The sequence below is a fragment of the Megascapheus bottae genome, chromosome 3 (assembly GCF_031878675.1).
Source record: "Megascapheus bottae isolate mThoBot1 chromosome 3, mThoBot2.hap1, whole genome shotgun sequence".
Taxonomy (NCBI): Eukaryota; Metazoa; Chordata; class Mammalia; order Rodentia; family Geomyidae; genus Megascapheus; species Megascapheus bottae.
In genome coordinates this window covers 20252197-20277370 of record NC_143511.1, presented here as the reverse complement: position 1 = coordinate 20277370, position 25174 = coordinate 20252197, and the positions used below count along the sequence as shown (strand labels likewise).

The 25174-nt window shown below is 40.1% G+C and overlaps 1 protein-coding gene across 1 annotated transcript in view; it reads left to right on the top strand.

Annotated features, from left to right (window-relative positions):
- Ostf1 (osteoclast stimulating factor 1) overlaps window positions 1-25174 on the top strand; it is a 54613-nt gene that overhangs the window by 6876 nt on the left and 22563 nt on the right. The window contains exon 2 of the mRNA XM_090329625.1: window positions 16340-16386. Within this exon, the coding sequence (XP_090185751.1) occupies window positions 16340-16386 (47 nt within the window). The remainder of the gene's footprint in view (window positions 1-16339; window positions 16387-25174) is intronic.

Sequence of the window (25174 nt, the reverse complement as noted above, 5' to 3'; positions counted from 1 at the left end):
GGGGAAGAGCATTATGTGCTAATAATTGTGTCAGGTCTAATTTCACTTAGACCCTGGCTACCTAGGGAATGCTTTTCACAGCTCATTGGAGAAACTGAACATCAAGATAACCTGGCTGGAATATGTCAGAGGCACTTCATGCACAAACTCTAATGAGGCCATTGCAAAATGGGACTGTTCATAAATAACACTAGAGACAGTGGAGATCTCTATATCAACTCCAGCCCTCAGACAGAGGGGTATATCTTTGCAAGATGTCCTTTGGAATGTTTGTTTCTTTTCTTTTTTTTTTTTTTTTTTTGCCAGTCCTGGGCTTGAGCTCAGGGCCTGAGCACTTGGACTTTCTCAAGGCTAGAGCTCTTCCACTTGAGCCTTAGCACCACTTCTGGCTTTTTTCTATATATGTGGTACTAAGGAATCAAACCCGGGTCCTCGTGCATGCTAGGCAAGCATTTTAACCACTAGGCCAAACTCCCAGCCCCTGGAATGTTTGTTTCTCAAGGACCACCTCCCCTTCATGTTCTTTCCTGTCCCTTTTGGAAGTGACCATTTAAAGCCATGGATTCAAGTTCAGACCTTGATTTATTAAAATTGTAACATTTCATTCCAGGGAGGAGGGTTTTGGGTGCTAGATGGCAGGTCTTTCCCAAGAGAATTGGTGGTCATTCATGTGTGTCTCATCAGAGAAAGTACTCTTCTCCCCTGCCCTACCCCTGCCATATCCCCTTGCAGGAAACATCACTTATTTATCCCTAAAGGTTCTGATATGACAACAGTTTTAAGGGCACAGAATTATACTGGGAATAAGTTTTATCACTATGGCTTTATGATTTGTATAAAGATAATTATACTCATAGTACAATTCCTTCACTTTCCACTAAATATCTTAAAAAAAAGTAAAATGCTGTAATTTGTTAGAACAGATGGCAAAGTATGTATTTGAGTATGTAGGCAATGAGTATAGAAAGCACGTTTCTGTGGTGGTCCTGCAGACAGGTTATTTTCACTGTTAATCCGTTCACTTCTTACATAGCAACTGGAGCTGGGCCTTGGAAAGGAAGCAGTATCACTCCTAGAAGTTTAAGGGAAAGTCTCAGTTTCCACCCTTACATCCATGCCTCCCTGCTCATAAAAAGACAAAAGGATGCTGGTCATTTGTGGCTCATGCCTCTAACCCTTGTTACTCAGGAGGCTGAGATCTGTGGATTATGATTCAAAGCCAGCCCAGACAGGAAGGCCTGTGATATTCATATCTCTAATTATCCCCCAGAAAACTGGAATGGGTGCTGTATCTCAAAGTGGTAGAGCACTAGCATTCAAGTCCATTGACTGACCAGAAAAAAAAAAAAAGGATCCTTTAAGTGTCCACCAGAGAAATTAGTGTTGGATTTTTTTTTAATAACCTATATCCAAACACTTTTTTGGGGCGGGGGTCATGGGGCTTGAACTTGGCCTGGGCTGTGTCCCTGAGCTCTTCAGCTCAAGGCTACCACCCTACCACTGGGCCTGGGCATTGTTGTCCCTTGGCTCTTCAGCTCAAGGCTACTGTCCTACCCTTGAGCCAAGCTCCACTTCCTGTTTTCTAGAGGTTAATTGGAGATAAGAGTCTCAGGTCCTTTTGTTCCTGGGCTGCCTTTGAACCTGGGTCCTCATATCTCAGCCTCCTGAGTAGCTAGGATTACAGGCGTGGAGGCTCACACTTTTAAGCCTAGCTACAAAGAAGCTTAAATCCAGAGGATTACATTCTGGAGCCAGCCTAGAGAAAGAAAAGTTTGCAAGACTTCATGTTCAAACTAACCAGCAAAAAGCTGGGCTGGAGGTGTGACTTAAGTGATAGAGCATCAGCACAGCAAACAAGCAAACTGTGCTGTGAGACCCTGAGTTCAAACCCTAACATCAACAGGATACTCACAGAACACAACCTATAAGGCAAGGGTACAGTGTGGCGTTAAGCTTTGGGGTGGCCCAAAGATAAACCACTTCAAGTAAAGTTAAGAACTGTTTGGTGATCAGTACTCTTCACCAGGCCTTGAAAGAAAGGGCCTGTGATTTTCCCCTGTTCTAATTACAGCCCCTAGAAAACCAGTTGTGGTTTTCTGTCATTTTCAAAGGAAAGCCTAAAGGACTGTTCCTTTGAGAATCGCCCTCCATTTCTCCCCAGATCGGAGCTGTTTTGGGGGAAAATACCATGAAATTTCTTTTGGTTAAGATTCTCCCCTGACCTTTTTGTCAGTCTCTTGGATTCAGTGGGTTTTTCCAGACCCTCCTCACTTCTGTGTAGCCTCTCCTTCCCAGAAATTATCTTGACTTTTAGAACCTGGCCAGTCTGGAGTAGGACCTCGCCACCTGGACATCCTTTGATGGTCAGACAGGCCTGGGTGAGCAGATGGATGCCAGGTCTTGCCCGGGAGTGGAATGATGGGTAGAAGTATCTTAAGCTACATGTTCAAGGTCACCTTTTATGATAAGAACATGGGCGGGAGAATCATAATATAAGCCTTTGAAGTTCGGACTGCTGAGACTTGAGACAGGATATGATTAGAGAAACAAAATCTGGCATCAAGGCTGCTGTGCTCAGGAGATGGTCTTGGAAGAAAGGAAGGAATGTCTTGGACAGCCCCCTCATTTCTTGCAGATGGCTTCTGTAAACCCACTTTCCCCTTTTTTGGTTTTGTTGTGGGTTCTCTTGGATGTACTGCCCAAGTTAATTGGAATCCTTTTGTTTTCTGGGTAAAGAGGGTATTGCTGATTCCTTTCTGTTTCCTTTGCACTCCTGGGAGCTACAGCTCCTCAGACAGTGGTATATTGATCCTTTAGTCTGATTTGTTACTTCTAGGATAAAGGGACAATCAAGTAGGAATTGTTCATCTTAAAGGCAGTTAGTAGGTCTGGGAGTGTGGCCTAGCTGTAGAGTGCTTGCCTAGCATGCACGAAGCTTTGGGTTCAATGGCTCGGTGCCACATACACAGAAAACGCTAGAAGTGGTGTTGTGGCTTAAGTGATAAAGCACTAGCTTTGAGAAAGCTCAAGAACAGTGCCTGGGTCCAAGCCTTAGGACTGGCAAAAAAAAGTGGCAGTTAGTAAATATTTTTATTTGGTGCCACCACACGAAGTCTGTCACTATAGGTTCAGTGAGGCCTAGACAATATACAAATTGAAGGCTGTATTCTAAGAAAACTTTACTCAGAGCTATCACAGTTGACATTTCATATCATTTTGACATGCCATGAAATAGTTGCGGCTTCACTGGATGACGGGTTGTTAAAAAAAAAACTTATTATTATTTTCAAGGACTTTCAGCTATCGTGGGGGTTCTAGCTTCTTCAGTAGGCCAGGGATCGTATTTTTCTTTTCATTTTCTACCCAGATGCTTAAAAATATAAAATTCCCAGGCCCTACATTTCAAACATTGCTGTCCTGGGTCAGACCTCAGACTTAATCTACCTGTTTTTTTTCTTCACATATTTTTTTACTGTAATTAATAGAAGGGTTACATTATATTCACCAGATAGAAGGTGCATTAGTTCACAAACATTGATAACCTTTCTCATGTCTTGGTCCCCATTTCCCTCCCCCATCTCTGCCCCTCATCTTGTTTTTCCCCCTTCCCTATCCTATTTCAAATAACCAAATGAACATATATATCAGATAACTTGGTAAAATACTGTAACAATAGGAGATAACCAAGGGACAGCAAAAGAGATGAGAGATAACATAGTACATTAAGGACAATAATCACTCATTATATGGCTTTTGTGTTTCTATATCCTGGAGGTCCTTTCATTTAGCCTCATACTATATGGCCTTATGTATCTAGATTTTGTTCTATTGTAAATCTCTGCTAGGAGAGCCCAAGGTTTCTACTGATTATGACAAATGAGGGAAACCATTGAGCCTATGTTCCTTTGAGTCTGGCTTATTTCACTTAATATGATTTTTTTCTAAGTCTTTCCATTTCCTTACAAATGGGGTGATGTCGTTCTTTCTGACAGCAGCATAGAATTCCATTGTGTCTAAATACCACATCTTGTTGATCCACTCATCAACTGAGGGACATCTGGGTTGATTCCATATCTTTGCTATGGTGAATAATGCTGCAATGAACATCATTGTGCTAGTTTAATCTACCTTTTGTAGAAGATATTTGACCCCAAGTTTTGTTTGCTTGTTTGTTTTTTTTGTTTAAATTCCCAGGCTTGCAAAAGGTTTCTTCCATTTGTAAGTCTTTAGGGTTGTTCTTCTATTTTCCTAGTATTTAGTCAGTTAAGATATAGTTGGCAAAGAGCATGCCATCAGAAAATTTGAATTCTTCTCTTTGAAACTTTCACATTCTATGGTAAAAGAATAAAAATAACCAGCAAGGATGATCCTTCAAGATGTAGAAGCAACCAAGTTTGCTGAAAGACATGGTAAAGTATAAGCAAATGGGAAAAAAATGGACTGGAAAGGCCCACTGTTAATAAACAGAACCCTCTTGTCAGAAAACACATGGCTACTGTTCTTAAGGAGTCTGCCATTCATTCCTGCAGCTGAAATCAAGATACATTTCAAATTCTTTAGTTTTTTTTTTCTTTCCTCTTGTTTTGTTTTTACTTGCATAAAGAGGCAAGAGGTGGTGTTTGACGAAGGAGGAATAAAAATATGTCATGTCCTTCGTGTTTTCTCTTAGCTGTATAAATAGAATCAACTTGATTTGCTTTAATTAACAATATAACTATGTGAAAAGACATTTGTTCCATTATTTATTACATCCACCACTCTTGGATAGTGCCATGCCCCAAATCATGTGATTTTTCTTTCCAAAGACTACAGTCTCTTGTTATTTGCACAAGCAGTGGGCTCTTGTGGAATGATTCAGGGAACTTTGAGCCAAGTAAGCCACTTCTGAGTTAATCACTTCATTTGTGGAATCCTTCCACAGAGCCCACAGGAGGTCTGTGTTGACCCAACATAGCACAGCTGTTTCCTTTCACCTCAGGAATCCAAAGGTTAGCTTTGACTCTGGGATGCCGTTGCACAGATTTCTTCTGTTTCACTTGGACCAGAAAACATCCTATTTTATCATGATGTTTAACAGGATAAATATTCACATTTAGTACTTTCACTGAGAGCTGAGAATTTTCTTCAGGTCATGACACTTGTGTTGTTGTTCATTTTCCACCGTTTGCTCTTGTTATAAAACTAGTTCAACTCTTCTTGCAAAACAGAAACAACATAGTACATATTGGACACATGTATCACATTTTTCTTCCTATGGCTTTAGCCCATCCCTGCCCGGATCAAAAGCAGGAAAAAGAAAAAAAAATGCAAGTGTGGATGCGTACACACCCACAAAGACAAGGAAACAAACTGCAAACTCTGACCATATTCACAGAAAATGACACCAGAATACACCAGGAACAGAAGAAGGTGTCATGTGTTCTGTGTCCAGAGGATGCTTCTCTATGTCACCTACTAGTTGAGTGACCATCATCGAACATGTTGTGTGCCACATCAAAACTAACTTGTCAGATCTGGAGACAGAGAGGAACTGGAATCTTCCCAGCAATATGATCTTACAAGAAATACTGTCGAAGTAGCAACTCTTCCATAAAATCAAGGTTGTCTCTGCACCTCGGCAGTTCTTGTCCACTTGGGCTTTGCTTTTCAAATAACTGACCAGATTTCCTTTTGACAGACTATTCCCTTTTCCCTTAAAAGTGAAAGGGAATGAGTACATATAAATTGAAATAGTTGCATGCAAAAGAGCATTCTAGAGAAAAATCCTCCTAGATTTAGGTCTGCTTAATTGCACAGGCTTTCTAAAAAGGTGTTTTATTGGTCCTAGATAAAGAAGCCCACATAATGAATAGCACCCTTAAAAAAAGGGGGGGAGCATGTTCAAAATAAAGCATGTGGCAAAGAAACAGAAGTTAGTTTGGCCTAGTGGTAGAGTGCTTGCCTAGCATGCACAAAGACCCGGGTTTGATTCCTCGGTACGACATTCATAGAAAAAAGCTGGAAGTGGTGCTGAGGCTTGCTAGCCAAATAAAGTTGCTTCCACTTCAGTGTCATTTCTATTACACCACAGCTTTGAGTTAGCAGGGGTTATAGATTGCCTAGGCAACTCTCATGCCTAATCAAAGTAGCATGCAGGAGTAATGACACTTGGAGGGTTTTTTGTTATTGTTATGTTAATATTCATTTTGGAAAAGAGTACTCTAAATGTAATTTATTCCAAAGGTAGGCTTTATGTGTTTTGTGATTTATATTTCGTCCTTTATTTAGTCTCTCAATCAGTCAGAAGTGTCAGTGTATATTTACTACTGGATGATAAAACTATTAAAATTAATGATGCTTGTGAGGCTATGAATTTGCAGTGTAAAAATCATTAAGAAGTAAACACATATTTGAATTTTTGTAAATACATTGGATTTCAAAATCCAGTTCTGTGTCTTTTTGTTGATATTTGTTGGGTATCGGGTTGAACTCAGGGCCTGGGCATTGTCCCTGAGCTCTTTTTCTCTAGGCTAGTGCTATACCACTTTGATTCACAGCACTATTTCCTGTTTTGTGATGGTTAATTGGAGATAAGACTTACCTGCCTTGGCTGGCTTTGAGCCATGATCCTTAAATCCTGGCCTCTTGAATAGCTAGGATTACAGGTATGAGTCACCAGCACCTGACAAAATCCAGTATCTTTTTAAAGTTAAGAGCCTTAAAGAAAAGTAGGAATGTGAGGATCATATCTCATCACAGTAAAGACTTTGTACAGCAGACTTACAGCTAGCATTACATCAAATGGGGAGATAAAAGTATTTCCTGTAAAATTAGGAATGAAACAGGTATGTATACGGTTATCAGTTATTCAATATAGTTGCTGAATTCTGAAGTAGAGCAGGAAGGCAAGAGAAAGAAATAAGAGACATTTTGTTTGGAAAGGGACCCCCCCCCAATTATGTATGTTTTCAGGTAATACAATTCTATATTTAAAAGATCTGAGGGACTTTACTAGAGGACTCTCAGGAATGATGAACACATTTGGCAAAGTGGCAGGATACAAAATCAACACACAAATCAGTAGCTTTTCTACCAACAATAAAGCTACTGGAAAAGAAGTCAGGAAGACAATCCCATTTACAACTTTGGAAAAATGTAAACATTCTTAATCGTGACCTAAATAGGATGTTAAATATACCTCTAAAATGAAAGCTATCAAGTACTAAAGAGAGAAATTATAGAAGAGAAAGGCTCTCCCAAAGATTGTACATCAGCAGAATTAATACTGCCAAGTAGCCATAGTACCAAGAGCCATCTGCAAGAGAATAGCAACATTTTAATTGACTTTGGTCACAGAAAAGGGGGGGGGGGAAGCAAAAATTCATTTAGAAACACAGAATGAGCTAGGAGACAGTGGCTCACACCTGTAATCCTAGCTACTCAGATGGCTGAAATCTGAGGATCATGGTTCAAAGCCAGCCTAGCACAATAGCCCATGAGATTCGTATTTCCAATTAACCATGATCAAAACAGAAGTGGCACTATGCTCAAGTGGTAGAGTGCTAAATAGCTCCAGGACAGCACCTAGGCCGAGAGTTCAAGCCCCATGATCAATCTCCCCCTCCCCCTAAAAAACCAAACCAAACAACAAAAAAGAAACACAGGACCCCAAATAGCTAAAGCAGTCCTGAGCAAAATAGGAATGAATGCTAAACTAAATGTGAAGACATGCATTTCTGCAATACCATTTCTTAGATGGTTGTACAGGAAGAACAAGAATTTGAGGTTAGCTTGGGCAATGTAACAACACCCTGTTTCAGTGAAACAGAAGCAAAAAATGAATAATGCTGGATTATATCGTGATAATTTGTGTTCAGATTATACTATAGAACTATAGTAAGAGAGCCAACATGTGCTAACACAAAAACAGACACATAGATCAATGGAATAGAATAGAGAATCTAGTGATAAAACACCACAGCTATAACCATCAAATTCTTCACAAAGGTGCCAGAAATATACACTAGGAAAGACAGCCTCTTCAAAACTGTTACTGGAAAAACTGGATGTGTGCATATAGAAGACTACAACTTGATCCTTACCTCTCACCCTGTACAAAAATCAATTCCAAATGGATCAACAACCTTAATGTAAAATCTGTAAGTTTGAAATGACTAGGAGAAAACAAGCCAAACAGTTTAAGATCTAGGAATAGGCAATGACTTGCTGATTAGCACTCCAAGAGCCCAGGAAACTGGAGCTTGGCAAAAAGAAAAAAAAAAAAAGTGAAGAGATAGCCCATAGAATGGGAGAAGAATCTTTGTCAGATATTCATCCAATAGGGGATTAACATGCAGAATATATAAAGGACTCAAAACATTAAGCAACAAAAGAAAATCCCATCCACAAATGGGATTGAACAAGTGGAAGCAAACGGATACTTGGAAATAAAAATTTACGAATAGCCACAAGTATATGAAAAAAGATTCAGCATTCGGTGGGGCATGCCTGTAATCTTAGCTACTAAGGAGTTTTGGATCTGAGGATTGCCTTTGGAAGCCAGCCCAGTCTGCAAGACTCTTATATTCAAGAAACTACCAAAAAGCCAGAAATGGAGCTGTGGCTGTAGTGATAGAATACTAGACTTGAACGAGATAAGCTCTAGGACATGGCTCCAGCCCAGAGTTCGAACCCCAAGGTCAGCATCAAAAACAAAAACAAACAAAACTGCATTGAGATTTTTTTCCCCTTGTAATCAGAAAGATTATTACGAAGAAAACAAAAACAAATGCTGTCCAGGTAGTAGGAAAAGGGAAAGGAATGCTTTTCGGTAGCAATGTAGTTTGTTCCATGCACTGTGGAAGTCAATAAGAGGTAAAAACAGAGCTTCCTAATGTTAGAGTGACACCGTTTCTGGACATTTGCCTAAAGGAACAAAGTGAACTTCCCACAGAGATACTACAACACCTCAACACTTTTCACAAATGCCTAGATAGGAAATCAGCCCAGGTGCCATTCCCTGAGCAGTGCATAAAAGGAATCTGGAATGGAGCACCATTCAGCCATGACACTACCATTTGCAGGAAAATAAGCCCCCCCAAAAAAGACAAATATTGCATTACTCACATGATGAATCTTCGGGTGGGGGAAGGACATGAGAGTAAAAGTGGGGGAGTCTCTGAGAGACACTGAAGGAAGGGAGAGTGTGTGGAGATATGAAAGGGCAACAGAGTGAGTGAATATGATCAAAGTACATTTTATGTAGGTATAGATGTTTCACAGTGAAACTGCATTCCTAATTAAAAAATGCAAAACAAATAGGGATAGGTTAAGAATTGATGTTGAGATAGCTTGTTCACAAATAAATGTTGAGAAACTTGTAATCTTTGTGCGATGATTGCCTGCTGTGCAGTCATATTATAGTCATTAAGCCCATCTTATCTGTGGAGGTGAGGAAATATGCTTTGACCTATTTATGTTATAGAAAGAGAAAGTTTACACACTCTTGCAACATTGCCACAGGCAGTAGCCTGGTTGGCAAGGCTGGTGCAAAATGGCTGCTTTCCCACATATTTTTCTTTTTAAAAACATATTAAAAACAATTATCTTTAAGTAGTTGTACAAAGGAGGTACCATATAACAAAACATAATCTGAGTACAGAGGTCGGTGGCACCCTGTTCAGCATTCTTACCTACTTTGATCTACCCCTTCTCTGAAGTTTTCTTAGTTATGTGGTATGTACAATGAATGATTGCATTATTCTTCCTTTCCACCTTCATTGGTCTACTCCTCTCCCCTTAGCCCTGCCCCCTTCTTGGATGTACTAATTTCAAGTAATGGTTTCGGTGGACTTTGATCTAGTCTTTTATACTTCAGTTAATTCATTTTAACCACTTTCGTAAGGCATGTCCCAATGGATTTACTCAGATTTTTCTTTAGAGAGAGCTCAAGTTTAGTTTTGCAAACTCCAGTGAGGCTTCATTCAATAGTGGTTCTTTCTCTTCTTCTTCTTCTTCTTCTTTTTTTTGGTCAGTCCTGAGGCTTGACTTCTGGTTCTAGGCTCTGTCCCTGAGCTTCTTTTGCTCAAGGCTGGCACTCTACCAGTTGAGCCACAGTATGACTTGTGGCTTTTTCTGTGGAGATGAGAGTCTCATAGACTTTATCTGGACTGGCTTCAGTTCTCAGATCTCAGCCTTCCCAATAGCTTACATTACAGGTGTGAGCCACAGGTGCCCAGCTTAGCTCTTGATCATTTACATTGAGCTTTAATAATGGATCTAATGAGATTTCTAATAAATTTGTAATCATTCAATTAGCTTTTAGAATAAAATTTCCAGTTCTCAAATCCCAGTGTAGTTCATTCTATTCAGATGAGTTTTGCTAAGAAGTTATTTTTAATACTTTCTTCATTTTGCAGTATGCCAAATAAGTATTCAATAAATTTCATTTTATTTTATTTTTTACTAGTCCTGGGGCTTGTACTCATGGCCTGAGCACTGTCCTTGGGCTTTCTCAAAGTTAGAGCTCTCCCACTTGAGCTATAGCACCATTTTTGGCTTTTTCTATATATTTGGTACTGAGGAATCAAATCCAGGTCTTTGTGCATGCTGGGCAAGCACTCTACTTCTAGGCCAAACTCCTGGCCCCTCAATACATTTTAAAAATAAGTATCTTTCCCATTTTCCCATTTCATTGACTCAACAATTTCACATTATAGCAATTATTTGTACTAAATCTGATGTACTCTGTCCTTTCTCTCACCGATCTAGCATGTGTGAAGCCCTGAGTTTAAACAAGTACTGCCCCAAATTAAGCTAAATCAAAACAACAGAAAATCCCACTCAGTTTCATCTTCTACAAATGGATCATGACCTGCCTTTGTAAATGTTGGGACTTACTGTTTTCTGGGAATTGTGAGATGGTTGGGAGGATTAATTTTTTTATTACTTTTTATCTTCAAATATTTGTGTAAGGGGGGTTAATTTAACATATATATCTATGTGAAAAGTGAATCCTTTTTCTTTTTTTGCTGGTCCTGGGGCTTGAACTCAGGGCCTGGGCAGTGTTCCGCAGCTTCTTTTGTGCACAAGGCTAGAGCTCTACCACTTGAGCCACAGTTCCACTTCCAGCTTTTTCTGAGTAGTTTTATTGGAGATTCATATTTCATGAACTTTTTCTGACCAGGTTGGCTTTGAACTGTCATCCTCAGATCTCAGCCTCCTGAGTAGCTAAGATTACAGGTGGGAGTTCCCAGCGCCTGGCTGCACAGTGAACCTTGACAAGAGTCACACCTTCCAACACTGTCCCCCTATGCTAGGAGTAATACTTTTGTGTTACAGAAGAAGGTCCTGGGATGGTGTATAGTTGTGGTCTTTTCTGAAAATTGCAGGTTAAGATCTCAAAAGTGTATCAAGACTTGTAAAACATGGCCAAGTGCCAGCGGCTTCTGCCTGTAATCCTAGTTACTTGGGTGGTTAAGATGTGAAGATCAAGGTTCAAAGCCTGCCTGGGCAGAAGAATCTGTGAGATTCTTATCCATCAGTTAATCACAGCAATGGCCAGAAGTACAGTTTTGGCTTAGGTGATAGAGTGAAAGCATTAAGTGAAAAACCTAGGTGAGAATGAGAGGCTCCAAGTTCAAGCTCTAGTACTGTGTGCGGGGAGTGAAGCAGGGGTGGGAGACAACTGTGAAAAAGGAATTAATGTTACTTCTAAATACTTTTCTATAGTACTATGTTAATTTTTATATTCTTTCTAGCAGTCAGAAAACTCATTTCTCTGTTTTTTAAAATAACATTTAACATCTTTTCAGTGCTTTTTAAAATTTTTTTATATTATAGGTTGAGTAAAGCTATTAGAAGAAATGTTCTAGATTCTAGAGCTTGTCAAATTTTGAAATGCCTTACATAGACTTTCCTAATTGAACTCCCATAACCTAAAAATTCAAAATCTCAAATGTCCCGAAATCCAAAGCTTTTAAGGTTAGATTTTTTATTTTTTAGAGCAGTTTTAAAATCACAGCAAAACTGAATGGAAATACAGAGTTCCCATATACCTGCTGTCCTCTGCTCATCTTCCCCCTCCCCAATTTTTCGTTTCCTCTGTCAGAATGGTGCATGTGTTCTAGTGTGGAAGTCTGTCTTGCATAGTTAACATTAGGGTTCACTCTTGTAAAATCTGGGGGTTTGGGCAAATGTATAGCAGCAGGAATCTAACTCTGTAGTCCTCATTTTGGGTCGTTTCACAGGCGTAGATCCCCAGTATTTCTCCTGATCATGTCTCCCTCTCTTCTGGCCTAGGGTCCCCACTGATCCTTTACTGTTTCCAGGCCTTTTCCAGAATGTCATGTACTTGGAATTACATTGTATGAAGCCTTATCAAATCAATTTATTTCTCTTGGCAATACTAATTGAAGTCGCCATCTTTTCTGGCTTGTTAACAATTCCTTTTTTCTTTTCTTTTTTGTCATTCATGGGGCTTGAAGTCAGGACCTGGGTTCTGTGCCTGAGCCCTTTTGCTCAGGGCTGGTGCTCTTCTACTTTGAACCACAGCTCCACTACCAGTTTTTGAGTGGTTAATTGGAGGGACTTTTCTGCCAGGACTGGCTTTGAATGGTGATCCTCGGATCTCAGCCATCTGAGTCCCTAGGATTACAGATGTGAGCTACTGGCCCTCAGTCTAACAATTCTTTATAAAGTCACTAGACATCTCATTGTTACTTATAATTTATTCCATTATGAAAAAGATTTTATTTTAGCCACCATGTTAGCTATATAGTATTGTCACACCCAGTTGAACTATCTCATGCTTCTCAGCATTCTTTTGAGTCACTCTTGCTATATGACTTAGGCTGGCCTTGAACTGGAGATCCTCTTGCCTCAGCCTCAGAAATGAGGGATTACAGGTGTGTACCACCATTCCTTAAAGCGCGGTGTAATAGTCTATCTCATATGGCTCTCTGTGGCCTTGGGTTTTGTTTCTCTTTCAGTTTATTACATATCTCTTATTATACATCTATTCCTTGTGGTCCCTTTTGAACACTGTTAGTAGCACTCTCTAAAAGCTTCTCTCCTTTCCCTGTAACAGAATAGAAATTGTTTATTTGTAAGCCTCAAGTCATCTCAGGTGCTGTTTCAGGGATACACCCATACATGCCTTGCCTCAGGAACAGGAATTTCTCTTACCCTGTGCCTGTGAAAGGCCCTATCCCATCTTCCACTTTCCCTTTGCCTTAATGCTTGAGCAATAGTTGGCTTGTCCCTTCTTTAGAGTGGAGTTGGAGAGGAAAAGAAAGGGCTGAGAGCAAGGCTGGCAAAGGAGCCTGTGGGAGCCTGTTGCTGCTGTCCTGCTAATTTGCTTATTTACTTATGTCAGGAGACCAGCCATAAATCTTTCTGTGGTACTGTTCACATGACACCTGTTTATGTCATATCTACCTTCAGCATCACATAAAAGGTTGGACCTCTTTCCAACTTTCACTTGAGTGCTTTCCAGGATGGTTTTAGGTCAATTCCAGGGTTTCTCAGATCCTCATTCCCTACTTATAAGTAACTAAAATTGCCAAGAAAATGACCAAGTTGGGATGTCCCTAAGAAGTAAGAAGGCAGCCAGGCACCAGATTGTTTAATCCTGCAATCCTAGCTACTCAGGTGTCTGAGATCTGAGGTATGGTTCAAAAGCAGCTCAGACAGGAAAGTCATGAGACTGTTTCCTCCAAATAAACACCAAAAAGCCAGAAGTAGAGCCATGGAGCAAGTGGTAGACCACTAGCTTTTAATGTATATGTATGTATGCATGTATATATATATATATACATTATATATGCATTTTTTCAGTTATGTGACAAAATGATCCTAAAGAGTTGCCTGCTATTTAGTGTTTTCTTTTGTTATTTTTATTATTATTTTAAAGTACTTACATAAAGGAGTTTCAATTCAACAAGTCAGCTTATAAGAACAGTACATGTTGGTCAGTGTCACTCCTATCTATTGTTCACTCTCAGTCTTTCACAATGTTTAAGTCAACATGCAAAATTATGCCCCCTTTCCTTTTTGGTATGAATATTTTTAAGTAAAGTTACCACTTAAAGTTATGAAGTCAGTGGTGTTAGCCCCACTCTGTGTCTTTGTTTTGAGGTTCTTTAATTTTTATTAACTTTCACTTGACATTGGGACTTGTTTCCACCCATCTTGTCATTGCTGTACCCTGCAAGGAACTACAAAGTGTTGTCATTGTGGATTTTGGTCACAGGTAGATTGCTATTTTGTGTGATTGTTCTTAGTAAAAGTAATCAAGAGAACTCATCTTCCTTGGCAGAGAGACAATGGAGTCAGCAGAAAGTATTTCTCCTGGCAGTTCCTTCTTCCATTTGATGTTTTCATTCTCCAGATGGGTTGTGGGTGTGTGTATGTAAAAAAAAAAAAATCCGTGAACCAAAACCCTTTTGATTTCCACTTTTGCTTCTGTGTGTGAACCTTCCCTACTCTCCCTGAAGCAGATAGACATGGTTATAGTATTTGCTGGAAGACATTCTAAGTTACAGACTATAAACTATACTTGTGCAGTAAGATGCTGATAGAAAGAAGGGTTTTTTATTCCCCAGTGAAGTATTGTTACTGTTTTCCTAGGTTATGAAAGTTAGACATGTCCAGTATAGTGAAGGTAGACAATAAGATAAAGTGAAAGGTAAAGACTTACAAATGCTGGTCACGGTCTGAGACACAGGCTCATAGGGTGTTTGTGTGTGTATCAGTAATGGGGATTTTGTAGATTGTTGTCAGTGTCTGTGATCTGACGATAGAATTCTTTTTCTTTTGACAAATAAAAATACTGTATATTTATACATGTACAACATATGCTTTGTATAGTGGCTAAATCAAACTAACCTATTATCATGTACTTAACCATTTGTGAGGATAGTGTGTGTGTGTGTGTGTGTGTGTGTGTGTGTGTGTGTGTGTGTGTGTGTGTCTGCACGCACGCGTGCCAATGTGACAGTATGCCAGTACTGGGGCATGAACTCAGGGCCTTGGGCTCTTGCTTGACATTTTTTGCTCAAGACTAGTATTCTGCCACTTGAGCTACACCTCTATTTCTGTCTTTTTTGCTGGCTACAGTCTTTCAGATTTAGCTGCCAGGGCTGGCTTCAAACCAGGATCTTCAGATCTCAGCTTCCTGAGTGGCTAGGCTTTCATGTGTGAGCTATCAGTGCCCAGCTTGATGAGAACACTTCATATCCACCCTCAGTGTGTACTAATGTCTGTGTGGGTACATACTCATTCAGCAAACATGGGTTTATCCTGTGTACCGGGGAGGCGCTGGGAAATTGAGCAAGTTGGGGTTCATGCACTCTGATGAGACAGGCTTGAAAATGAAGCAGCACTGCTTGAAGAACAGAGAACGACTCTCATGGAGTCAGTCCTCTTTGCTTGGTTATTACATTTTCTTCTCTGGAGATTTAATGAATCAGTTTCTTCAGCAGATTCTTTGATTCATTTCTCCATGGTATTTTACTTTCTTTTGGAAAAGATAAGATTCTGATGGACAAAAATTAAAAAATTTTTAAACAAGTGGTTTTGTTGATTGGTGTGTGTGCGTGCGTGTGTGTGTGTGTGTGTGTGTGTGTGTGTGTGTGTGTGCATGTGTACCAGTGCAAGGGCTTGAACTAAGCCTGGTACTGACTCTGAGCTTTTTTTTTTTTTCCTCGTTGGTTATGGGAGTGATTTCAGGGCATTGACACTGTCCCTGTGCTTTTTGCTCAAGGCTAATGCTTTACCACTTTGAACTCTACAGCTTCAATTTTCATTAATTGGAGATAAGAATCCTATGGATTTTCCTGCCCAGGCTGGCTTTTATCCATGATCTTCAGATATCAGTCTCCTGAATAGCTAGCATTATAGGCATGAACCACTGGTGCCTGGCTGACCCTGAGTTTTTTGCTTAAGGGTAGCGCTCTACCACTTGTGTTACATCCCCACTCTGGCTTTTTGGTTGTTAACTGGAGATAGGAGGCTCACAGACTTTACTGCCCAGGCTGTCTTTGACCCTGATCCTCAGATTACAGCTTCCTGATTAGGTAGGATGACAGGTGAGCCAATGGTTCCCAGCTTGTGTTTGTATTTTTAAACATGGATATTAGTGCTAGAAGCATCCACTCCTATCTACAGAGAAGCCAAATATAAATAAAGATGTACCTCTTGCTATGATTAAAATATATCCTATGTGGAAAATGCATTTTATTTGAAACAGTTCTCTCAAGGGCTTTTAATAAGGGAATTTTGATGGAGATAATGGATCATACAGTTTAGGACAGAATGAGAAATGAAAGAATTGATCAGATTTTTTTTTCTTTTCTTTTAGGACAAGTTAAAGTCTTCAGGGCTCTGTATACCTTTGAACCCAGAACTGTAAGTATTCTTTTTATTTTTTAAATAACAATATCAGGTGATTTTAGGTAGGTCCTTACACTGGTGTAGCTGGTGTACCATCTCTCGGGTAGAAGTTAAGTGAGGTCACAGGAATGAGTATTTACTCACTTCCTACTGCTGGCCCTAGCTGTGCCCACTAAGCCCCCAGTTTGATTTGTGTGTCCTCTGATCTGGATCTGAAGATCTTGTGGTCCATTTCCTACTGCTTTTCCTCTCACTGTGACATCACTAAGTGATCTCTTGTAAAGCACAGTGACCCCGTCTTAGTCATCCCTCCTTCTATTTCTGCTGTGTAGTTTTTCCATTGTTACAGTGTCTACCATCACCCCTCCAAACCCCACAGCTCTCTGTAAACCCAGCTCATATGAAAGCTATCATTTCACGCCTTATTGACCTCATTAAATGTTTGCTATACTACAGGGCCCCTGAGGAGGAGAGGAGTGGGGAAGGACAGTTGGCGACAAGGATGATTCAATGGAATGATTCTTGTGTTCTCCACTCTGCAACCAGTTAGAATCACCTTTGCCCTTTCTCAGTGACCTTCTCTTCCCTCCTCCTTGGTTCTTCCTGACCTTATGCCTTGTCTCACTTCTAGCATCTGGACTTCAGCTTCTCCTTTTGCCTGTATTGTCTGTTACAATCTTCCTAAAATGGGGCTTCCATTTTGGCACCTGCCTCAAATTGTCATCCAAGTGAGGTTATGATCCCCACAGTCCCTCCTTGAATCATGAGATCTGACTTCTGGTAGAACCCATTGCTGAACCACTTCTGGACCCACGATGTTACCCATTCTGAGCTCTGTGAACTACTTCCTCTTCCACAGACCCTTCTCCAACCACTTTACTTCCTCTGCCTGCTCCACCTCTCACCTACAACTTGGTGTTTCAGCACTTCACAGTGTGCCTTGTAAACTCAGGCAGAACAAAGAGCCTCAGTGTTTTCATCTATAAAGTGAGATAGTAATCATTTCATGGTTGTTGCTGTCTACCCGCCCCCCTCCCAACTCAGGGCCTGGGTGTGGTTCCTGAGTACTTTTGCTCAAGGCTGTAACACTCCACCTCTTTGAGCCACCAGTTCTTTGGTGGTTAACTGGAGATGAGTCTCATGGACTTGTCTGCCCAGGCTGGCTTTGAGCTGTGATCCTTGAGTCTCAGCCTTGTGAGCACCCATAATTTCAGGATTTTCACGTATTATGTGTTATTTATTATAGGTAAAGCTACTACTAAGCAGTAATTATTATCGAAAGGAACAATGTATTGAGAGGTTTAATAAATGTTTCTGGTTGCTTGGCGTATTTAATTTACCTCTAGTTCTGCTCTGAGATGGAGTTTCTTCCACTGTTATTTTTTTTTTTAATAAATTCTTAATTGTTATTGACTGCATAGGAAAAAGTACACATTTCACTGATTAGGGCTTAAAATATTCCCTAAAGAATAACTGTATTGTCCAGAGGATCCTAGACTAAGGTTAGTAATGACCTGCCCAAGACATGTGCTTCTCCAATCCAAACACTTGAAGCTAGTCTCAAAAGGCATCAGCCTTTGACTTAACTCTTTGATTGGATGCATATAAGGCCTCCCTTTCTCCTTTCTTTAAATCCAGATCTTGAAAGGTTGGGTTTGATGGACCAGGGAGCCTCTAGGTTAAGTGATCACGTGTTCCTGATATTAAAAGTTTGAATATCATCCCAGAACCAAGTTCATTTTAATTAGCTTCTGAATGAGAATTGTTAATGGACATGTTGGAAGCTCAGGTAGATCTTTTCATACTTCAGCCATTGTCTCTTACAGGAACAGACAAACCATGACTCCTTGGGGAAGAATTTTGCCTCCTTAAAACCATAGGGCCCTGACAATATTGAAGGGCTAAGCTGAAGAACCTTTTGTCAACAGGGACAACACTTTGAGAAGGCTGAGAGCCTTTGGACTCAGAGAGAGAGAGAGAGAGAGAGAGAGAGAGAGAGAGAGAGAGAGAGAGAGAGAGAGAGAGAGAGAGAGAGAGAGAGAGGAGAGAGGGAGAGAGAGAGTGAGTGTGTGTGTGTGTGTGCCCACCTCTGTGTGTGCTGGTACTAGGGCTTGAATTTCCAGGGCCTGGGTGCTGTCCCTTAGCTTTTGCTCAAGGCAGGTGCTCTACCACTCAAACCACACTTCTACTTCTGTCTTTTTGTTGGTTAATTGGAGATAAGAGTCTCATGGAATTTCCTGTAGCTAGGATTATAGGATTGAGCCATAGAGGCCTAGATTAAGGCTTGTTTTTAATTACTATTCCATCCCCCAGAGGATGGTGATCCTTGGAATGGGTGGAGCACGATGCAGCTTATGGCTCTGGGTTCTTCATAAAAGCCCATTTGTCATCCTAAAGCGCATTTGTCTTACTTAGAGACAAGGAAATCCTGACATCACTCAGTGTTTAATCTGGTAATGTATCCCACAGAGACCAGTCTGGACTGGATAGACCAGTGGGAAGATATCTGGACACATGTGATGGAAGAGTATTGATTTCAGAAGGGCAGCCATCTGGATCTCAGCAAGACTTGCTGGGCTGCATTGGTTTTTACAGCACTGATTGTAGAGGAAGGAGTTCTAGAATGGGAATCCAAAAGCTGAGGTAGCAGTCCGGCTGAACTCCACGTTGTGAGGCAGCAAGTTGTTTTAACTTTTGTGGGTCTGCTTATGAAGTGGAAATTACACCCTGATCAAGCCACACCTAGTGGGTTGTTCTGAGGACCAAATGAGGTCAAATGTACTTTGCAAGTAAAAGGCTGGTTTTGTTCATTTTACTATTAGGGATACTCCCTGTTCTTCTTTCCCTATTGCCCCCAGCACCCCTCCAGTCTCCTGACTAGGGATTAGAGCCCAGGCTTCTAGTTTTGATTTGTTTTTTTAAATTTTTAAAATTGTTTTTATAAAGGTACAGAGGGATTACAGTTACATAAGTCAAGAAAGGGTACATTTCCTTTTGGACTATTGCACCCCTTCCTTTACTCTCTCCTAATTTTTCCCTCCCATCCCCACTCACAAGTTGTATAGTTCTTTAAAAAAAATTTTTTGTTGTAAAGGTGATGAATAGAGGGGTTACAGTTACATAATCAGGTAATGAATACATTTCTTTTGAACAGTGTCACCCCTCCCTCGTTTTCTCCCAGTTTCCCCCCCCCTAATATAGTTTATTTTCAACACAGTGTCTAGTGAATACCACTGCTACATTTGTTTACCAGTTGTCTCTCCATTTATGTGTTCCCTCCTGCCTCCCAAAGACAGATAAATGAACAAACAAGACAAAAAGAAAAGAAACCAAAAACAGCAACAAGGGAAAAAAAAAACAAACCCTGTTTCCATTTCCTGGAGTTCATTTCAATAAATATTTTATAGGATGAAATGCACACTGGCATTGCACCTTTGTGCCCCTCTACTGTGTGAATGCCTGTATGATTTATCATGCCCTAGATTTTAGATCTAGTTTCTACATATGAGAGAAAACATGCTGGGCCTCTGGTTTGCTAGGCTAGGAGGTACTTGATCACATTTGTCACATCCTAGCTCTGCCCTGCATGCACTAAGGGTGAGACCGGGTATATGGAATGACAGTTATTTTTCAAGCTCTTGGCTTTGAACCTGATAGTGATAAAATGACAACAAATAATGGCTGTGCAGGGTGCTTCTGTGTGAGAGACTGCTCTGGTGGGCTTAAGAGTAAGAACTCACTGTTCTGACTGGCACTTGCTCTCTGATCTTGGCCTGTGAGACAGTGAAAATAGCTCAGCTTCACAACATCATTAATAAGGGTTAAATCTGTTAATGTTTGCCAAGGTCAGACCAGCTCCTGGTACATAAACATTATAAAGTATTAAGTGAAAATGATTTGTTTTTCCTTTCTATTAAGTTTGGGGGCCTTGGGTTGCCAAATCTGAAAAAGATCATTAGGTTCTTGAAGCTTCCCATAGAAGATGTGCTTGAGTAAACCAACAAAAATAATACTTTGGGCCAAGCTCTGTTGGCTCACGCCTATATGGATAGCTACTCAGGAAGCTGAGATAAGAAGATGGAAGTTCAAAGCCAGCCCAGGAGACTCTTATCTCCAAGTATGCAGCAAAATTCTAGAGGTAGAGTTATAGTTCAAATGGTAAAGCACCAACTCTGAGTGAGAAAGCCAAGTAAATTTAAGTCCCAGCACTAGACCACACACACACACACACACACACACACACACACACACACACACACACACACACACAATACTTAGGGAGCCATCTTACCTAGAATATGCAGAATAGGAATGAGAATATGTCCCTAAGTATGTACCTACCTAGTGCTGCAACTTTCTTGTTCTGATATCCCATGATTCTTCAAGGAGAGAGGAAGGGGGAATGCTATTAAAAACCTGAGAACAAGCTGAAAATAGAGATAGGCTCACTTCACCAAGCTGTGGTTTTCCCTTTTCTGTCCCATCAACAAGATGCCAGGAATTTCAAAGCAGATCCTCAGTGAATAATTTATGTCAAGTGTCCTGCTGATGGTTTCTTAATGGAAAATGTGAACATTGTAGGTAAAAAAAAGAATCTGATTTTCAAATCAGCTTTGATATGTCTGTGACCTTCAGCATTCAGAGACCACCTTTTTAAATCACGTTAGGAAAAACAGCCCCTTTGCTTCTTTGCAGGTAGTGGCATTGTGTATTACTTCACAAACATTGATACCCTTTCTCATGTCTTTGTCCCCATTTCCCTCCCCCAACCCCTGCCTCTCATCTTGTTTTCCCCCTTCCCTATCCTATTTCAAATAAACAAATAAACATATATACAATATAACAAGGAAAAATATAACAATATGACATAACCAAAGGACAGCAAAAGAGATGAGAGAAAACATAGTACATTAAGGATAACAATCACTCATTACATGGCTTTTGTTTTTATATCCTGGAGGTCCTTTCATTTAGCCTCATACTATATGGCCTTATGTATCTAGGTTTTGCTCTATTGTAAATCTCTGCTAGGAGAGCCCAAGGTTTCTACTGATTATGAGAAATGAGGGAAACCATTGAGCCTATGTTCCTTTGAATCTGGCTTATTTCACTTAATATGATTTTTTCTAAGTCTATTTATCTTGGAGCTTTTGATTAAAAGAAAATAAACTGACCATGATCATTCTTCTGGGTGAAAAAAAAGTAGCAAGACCTTTTTTCTATGTGACTACAATTAACTCCTGTTGTAGCCTTGGTTGAAACACTACCCTTACCTAGCATGTGGCAGTGGCATGTCAGTATGGACCAGAGCTACAGCCCATCCATCAGCATGGAGAAGCACCCAGATGACCGTACTTGGTGCTGTTTTCCTGATAATGCATCTTATCAAATCACAGGCACTGAGTTTTAGCTGTTGTGACTTGTTTACACCTTTTAATTTGAGGTACCATTCACTTACACAAAATCAGCCATCTTAAAGCAAACCATTTAGTGGTGCATATACTGTATAATCAAAGTGGTAGACAATGAAACAACGATGACCTCAATGTCATCTTCAAACATTTCATTGTCCCCCAAATGAAACCCATCACGACCAGTTATTTTCCTTTTGCCTTGGCTTCATTGTTTGTGTCATGGAGAATAATAATCACAGTAATTGTATATGTGTGTGTGTCTTCAGTGTATTTGGTGGTGTGTGTGATTGGTGGTAGCTTTTTTGGGGGGGGGTGGGCACAAGCCTAGTGTTGTACCACTTGGGCCCCAACTCCACTTCTGGATTTTTAAGTAATTAATTGAAGATAAGAGTTTCATGGTCTTTCCTGTCCAGGCTGGTGTTTCTGACTGCCATTCTCAGATCTCAGCCTCCAGAGTAGCTAGGATTACAGGCATGAGCCATCGGTACCTGACTAGTCTGCTCCTTAATGCTGTTTGGTACTTTTCATAATGTTTCTTTTTGTGTTCGGAGTGAGTGATTTGATTAGAAGTAGAAATTTATCCAGTTGTTGTGGCTTATATCTCGAATCCTAGAAATTTGGGATGTAGAGATTGGGAAGATTGAGGTTCAAGGCCAATCCAGCCAGTACATTGACATCTCAACATAAAAGCTGGTTGTGGGTGTCACGTACACAACTGTCACTGTAGTTAGAGGTAGGCATAAGTAGGAAGATAGAAACCAGGCTTGCCTGATAGGATGATGACAGAGACCTTATCTGAAAAATAAAGGAAAGAATGACCAGGTATGCCAAGCAAGCATAAAGCCCTGAATTCAAATCTCTACTGCAAATAATAAATAATAATTTAGATGGACTTGTCTTTGGGAGGATAAAATCACAGGGCTAGATACTTCCTTTTTTGGAAGCACCAGTAGAGGAGAATCTTGGGAGACATAAGTGAGCAAGTTTAGACTAAAGAGGTCCAGAATAGCTCTGACATAGGAAGTCAAGATGTCTTACAAAACTCCAGGAAATGGAGTTATTCCAGAAAAAAATCTATAGTTCACATCTGTCCTGTCCCCTCTCCCCCCGTCCCTGCCCCTTCCCTCAAACACCATCTAGCTTCTTTCATTCTCCTCTTCCATACCTTAGTGCCTTTTAAAGGAGAAATATAGTCTGGTAGAGTTAAAATTTCTAGCCTAAGGGGGCCAGGAGTTTGGCCTAGTGGTTAAAGTGCTTGCCTAGGATGCACAAAGACCCAGGTTCGATTCCTTGGTACCACATACATAGAAAAAAGCCGGAAGTGGTGCTGAGGCTCAAGTGGTAGAGCTCTAACCTTGAGAAAGTCCAAGGACAGTGCTCAGGCCCTGAGCGCAAGCCCAGGACTGGCAAAAAAAAAAAGAACAACAACAAAAAGAATTTCTAGCCTAGGCCAATCTTCCTGTCTTGGGGATGTCTGCTGAGCAGCCTGGGATGCTGTAGTGTTGAATGCATCTCTAAAGCCTGTCTGACAGGGATCTAGTTTGCAGCAGATATTAAAGGAAATAATTAAAGAAAAATAATTAAAGGACTAATTTTAAAAAGTATGAAAGGAAATTATTTCCATAATCATTTCCTGCAGCCATCACATATGGGTAGTAAAATTGTTCATCAATCACCAAAACATTTTAAAGACAGATTCAGAGGTCACTAATTTCCTTTCTCTGAAATATTTATTCAAATAAAATTATGCATGTCATTAGGTCTAGGAGGTTAAACTAATTTTGTTTAGTTTGTGTTGTGTGGAAGTCTAGTCTCTGTAAATCAAAAGCAACAGATGCTTTAGGAATTCACCTAAATAGGGAAGATATCATTAATCATTATCTAAGTTAAATATTCATATATTGCTATTGCTTCAAGAAAATACAGTTTTCACGACAAAACAAATTAGAATGGTAACAGTACAGATCAGTTTTGAAAGGAAGTAAATTACTAAGGCTGAGTCTTATTTATTATTTACTCCAATCTGCTACCAAGATGGAGAAATGAATGGATGAAATAACTTGTTTCTCTAGTGTAGTTTTTATTCATATGGAATAGTTACATAATTAGAAATGTCCAAGTCTTTTTTTTCCCCAAGGTATTTTGCCACTGGCATTTATCAGAACAATAGCTCTTCATGGTAGAAAATATGGGAAATTTTTCTATGCCTGTTTCATGCACAATTGTGATTTTTTTTTTTTTTGCCAGTCCTGGGCTGGGCACTGAGCACTGTCCTTGGACATTCTCAAGGCTAGCACTCTATCACTTGAGCCTCAGCACCACTTCTGGCTTTTTTCTATGTATGTGGTACTGAGGAATCGAATCCGGGTCTTCATGCATGCTAGGCAAGCACTCTACCACTAGGCCAAACTCCCGGCCACAATTGCGATCTTATGTAGAATTTTGTCCCCTGAATTTTTTTTTTTCTTCTCCTGGGCATTGAACTCAACCCCTGGGCATTGTCCCAAAGCATTTTTGCTCAAAGCTAACACTCTAATGCTTGAATCATGGCTCCACTTTCAGCTTTTTGGTGATGATTTGGAGATAAGAACACAGTCTTCCTTCCCCAGCTTGCTTTGGACCACAATCTTCAGATCTCAGCCTCCTGAGTAGCTAGGGTTACGTTCACAAGCCACTGGCACCTAGAAATATATTTTTCAGAAAATGTAAATGTTACAAAGTCTACCAGTAGTTGCTATCTACTTAAGATACCATCATCCAGTTTCCTCATGTTCAGAAAGAATAGAAATTACATGGGTGAATTATTAATATATAGTTCAGCCATTAGTGTAAACCAGTTACCTAAACAGTCAAGAGACCATAAACAGCTCTAAAGGATTAGCCAAGTACTTAGTCCATATGTCCTCTGGCTAATTATTTGTGTGGGAAACCCTTATTTGTTTTATATATCCAATTCTTTGACATACATCATGGGAAAAATTCAGCTTTCTGTACAAGTATTAATTTGTCACTCAAGAGTTTTTATGTGGCTTATGTGGTGATTTAAATTTAGGAAGGTATGTTCTCTATAAAGGCCTTTTAGAATTTAGAATTACAGAATGTAGAATTAAAGATGTTATTATATTCTAATTCATGAAAAAAGCACATGGGGGAGGGGGCAGGAGTTTGGCTGCATGGTGGAGTGCTTGCCTAGCATGCACAATTCCTTGGTACCATATACATAGAAAAAAGCTGGAAGTGGTCTGTGGCTCAAGGGGTAAAGCCCAAGGACAGTGCTCAGGCCCTGAGTTCAAGGCCCAGAACTGGCACACACACAAAAAGCATATGGGGGATGCAATGTAGCTTAGTAGTAAAGCTCTTGCTTAGCAAGTACAGTGTCCTGGGTTCAA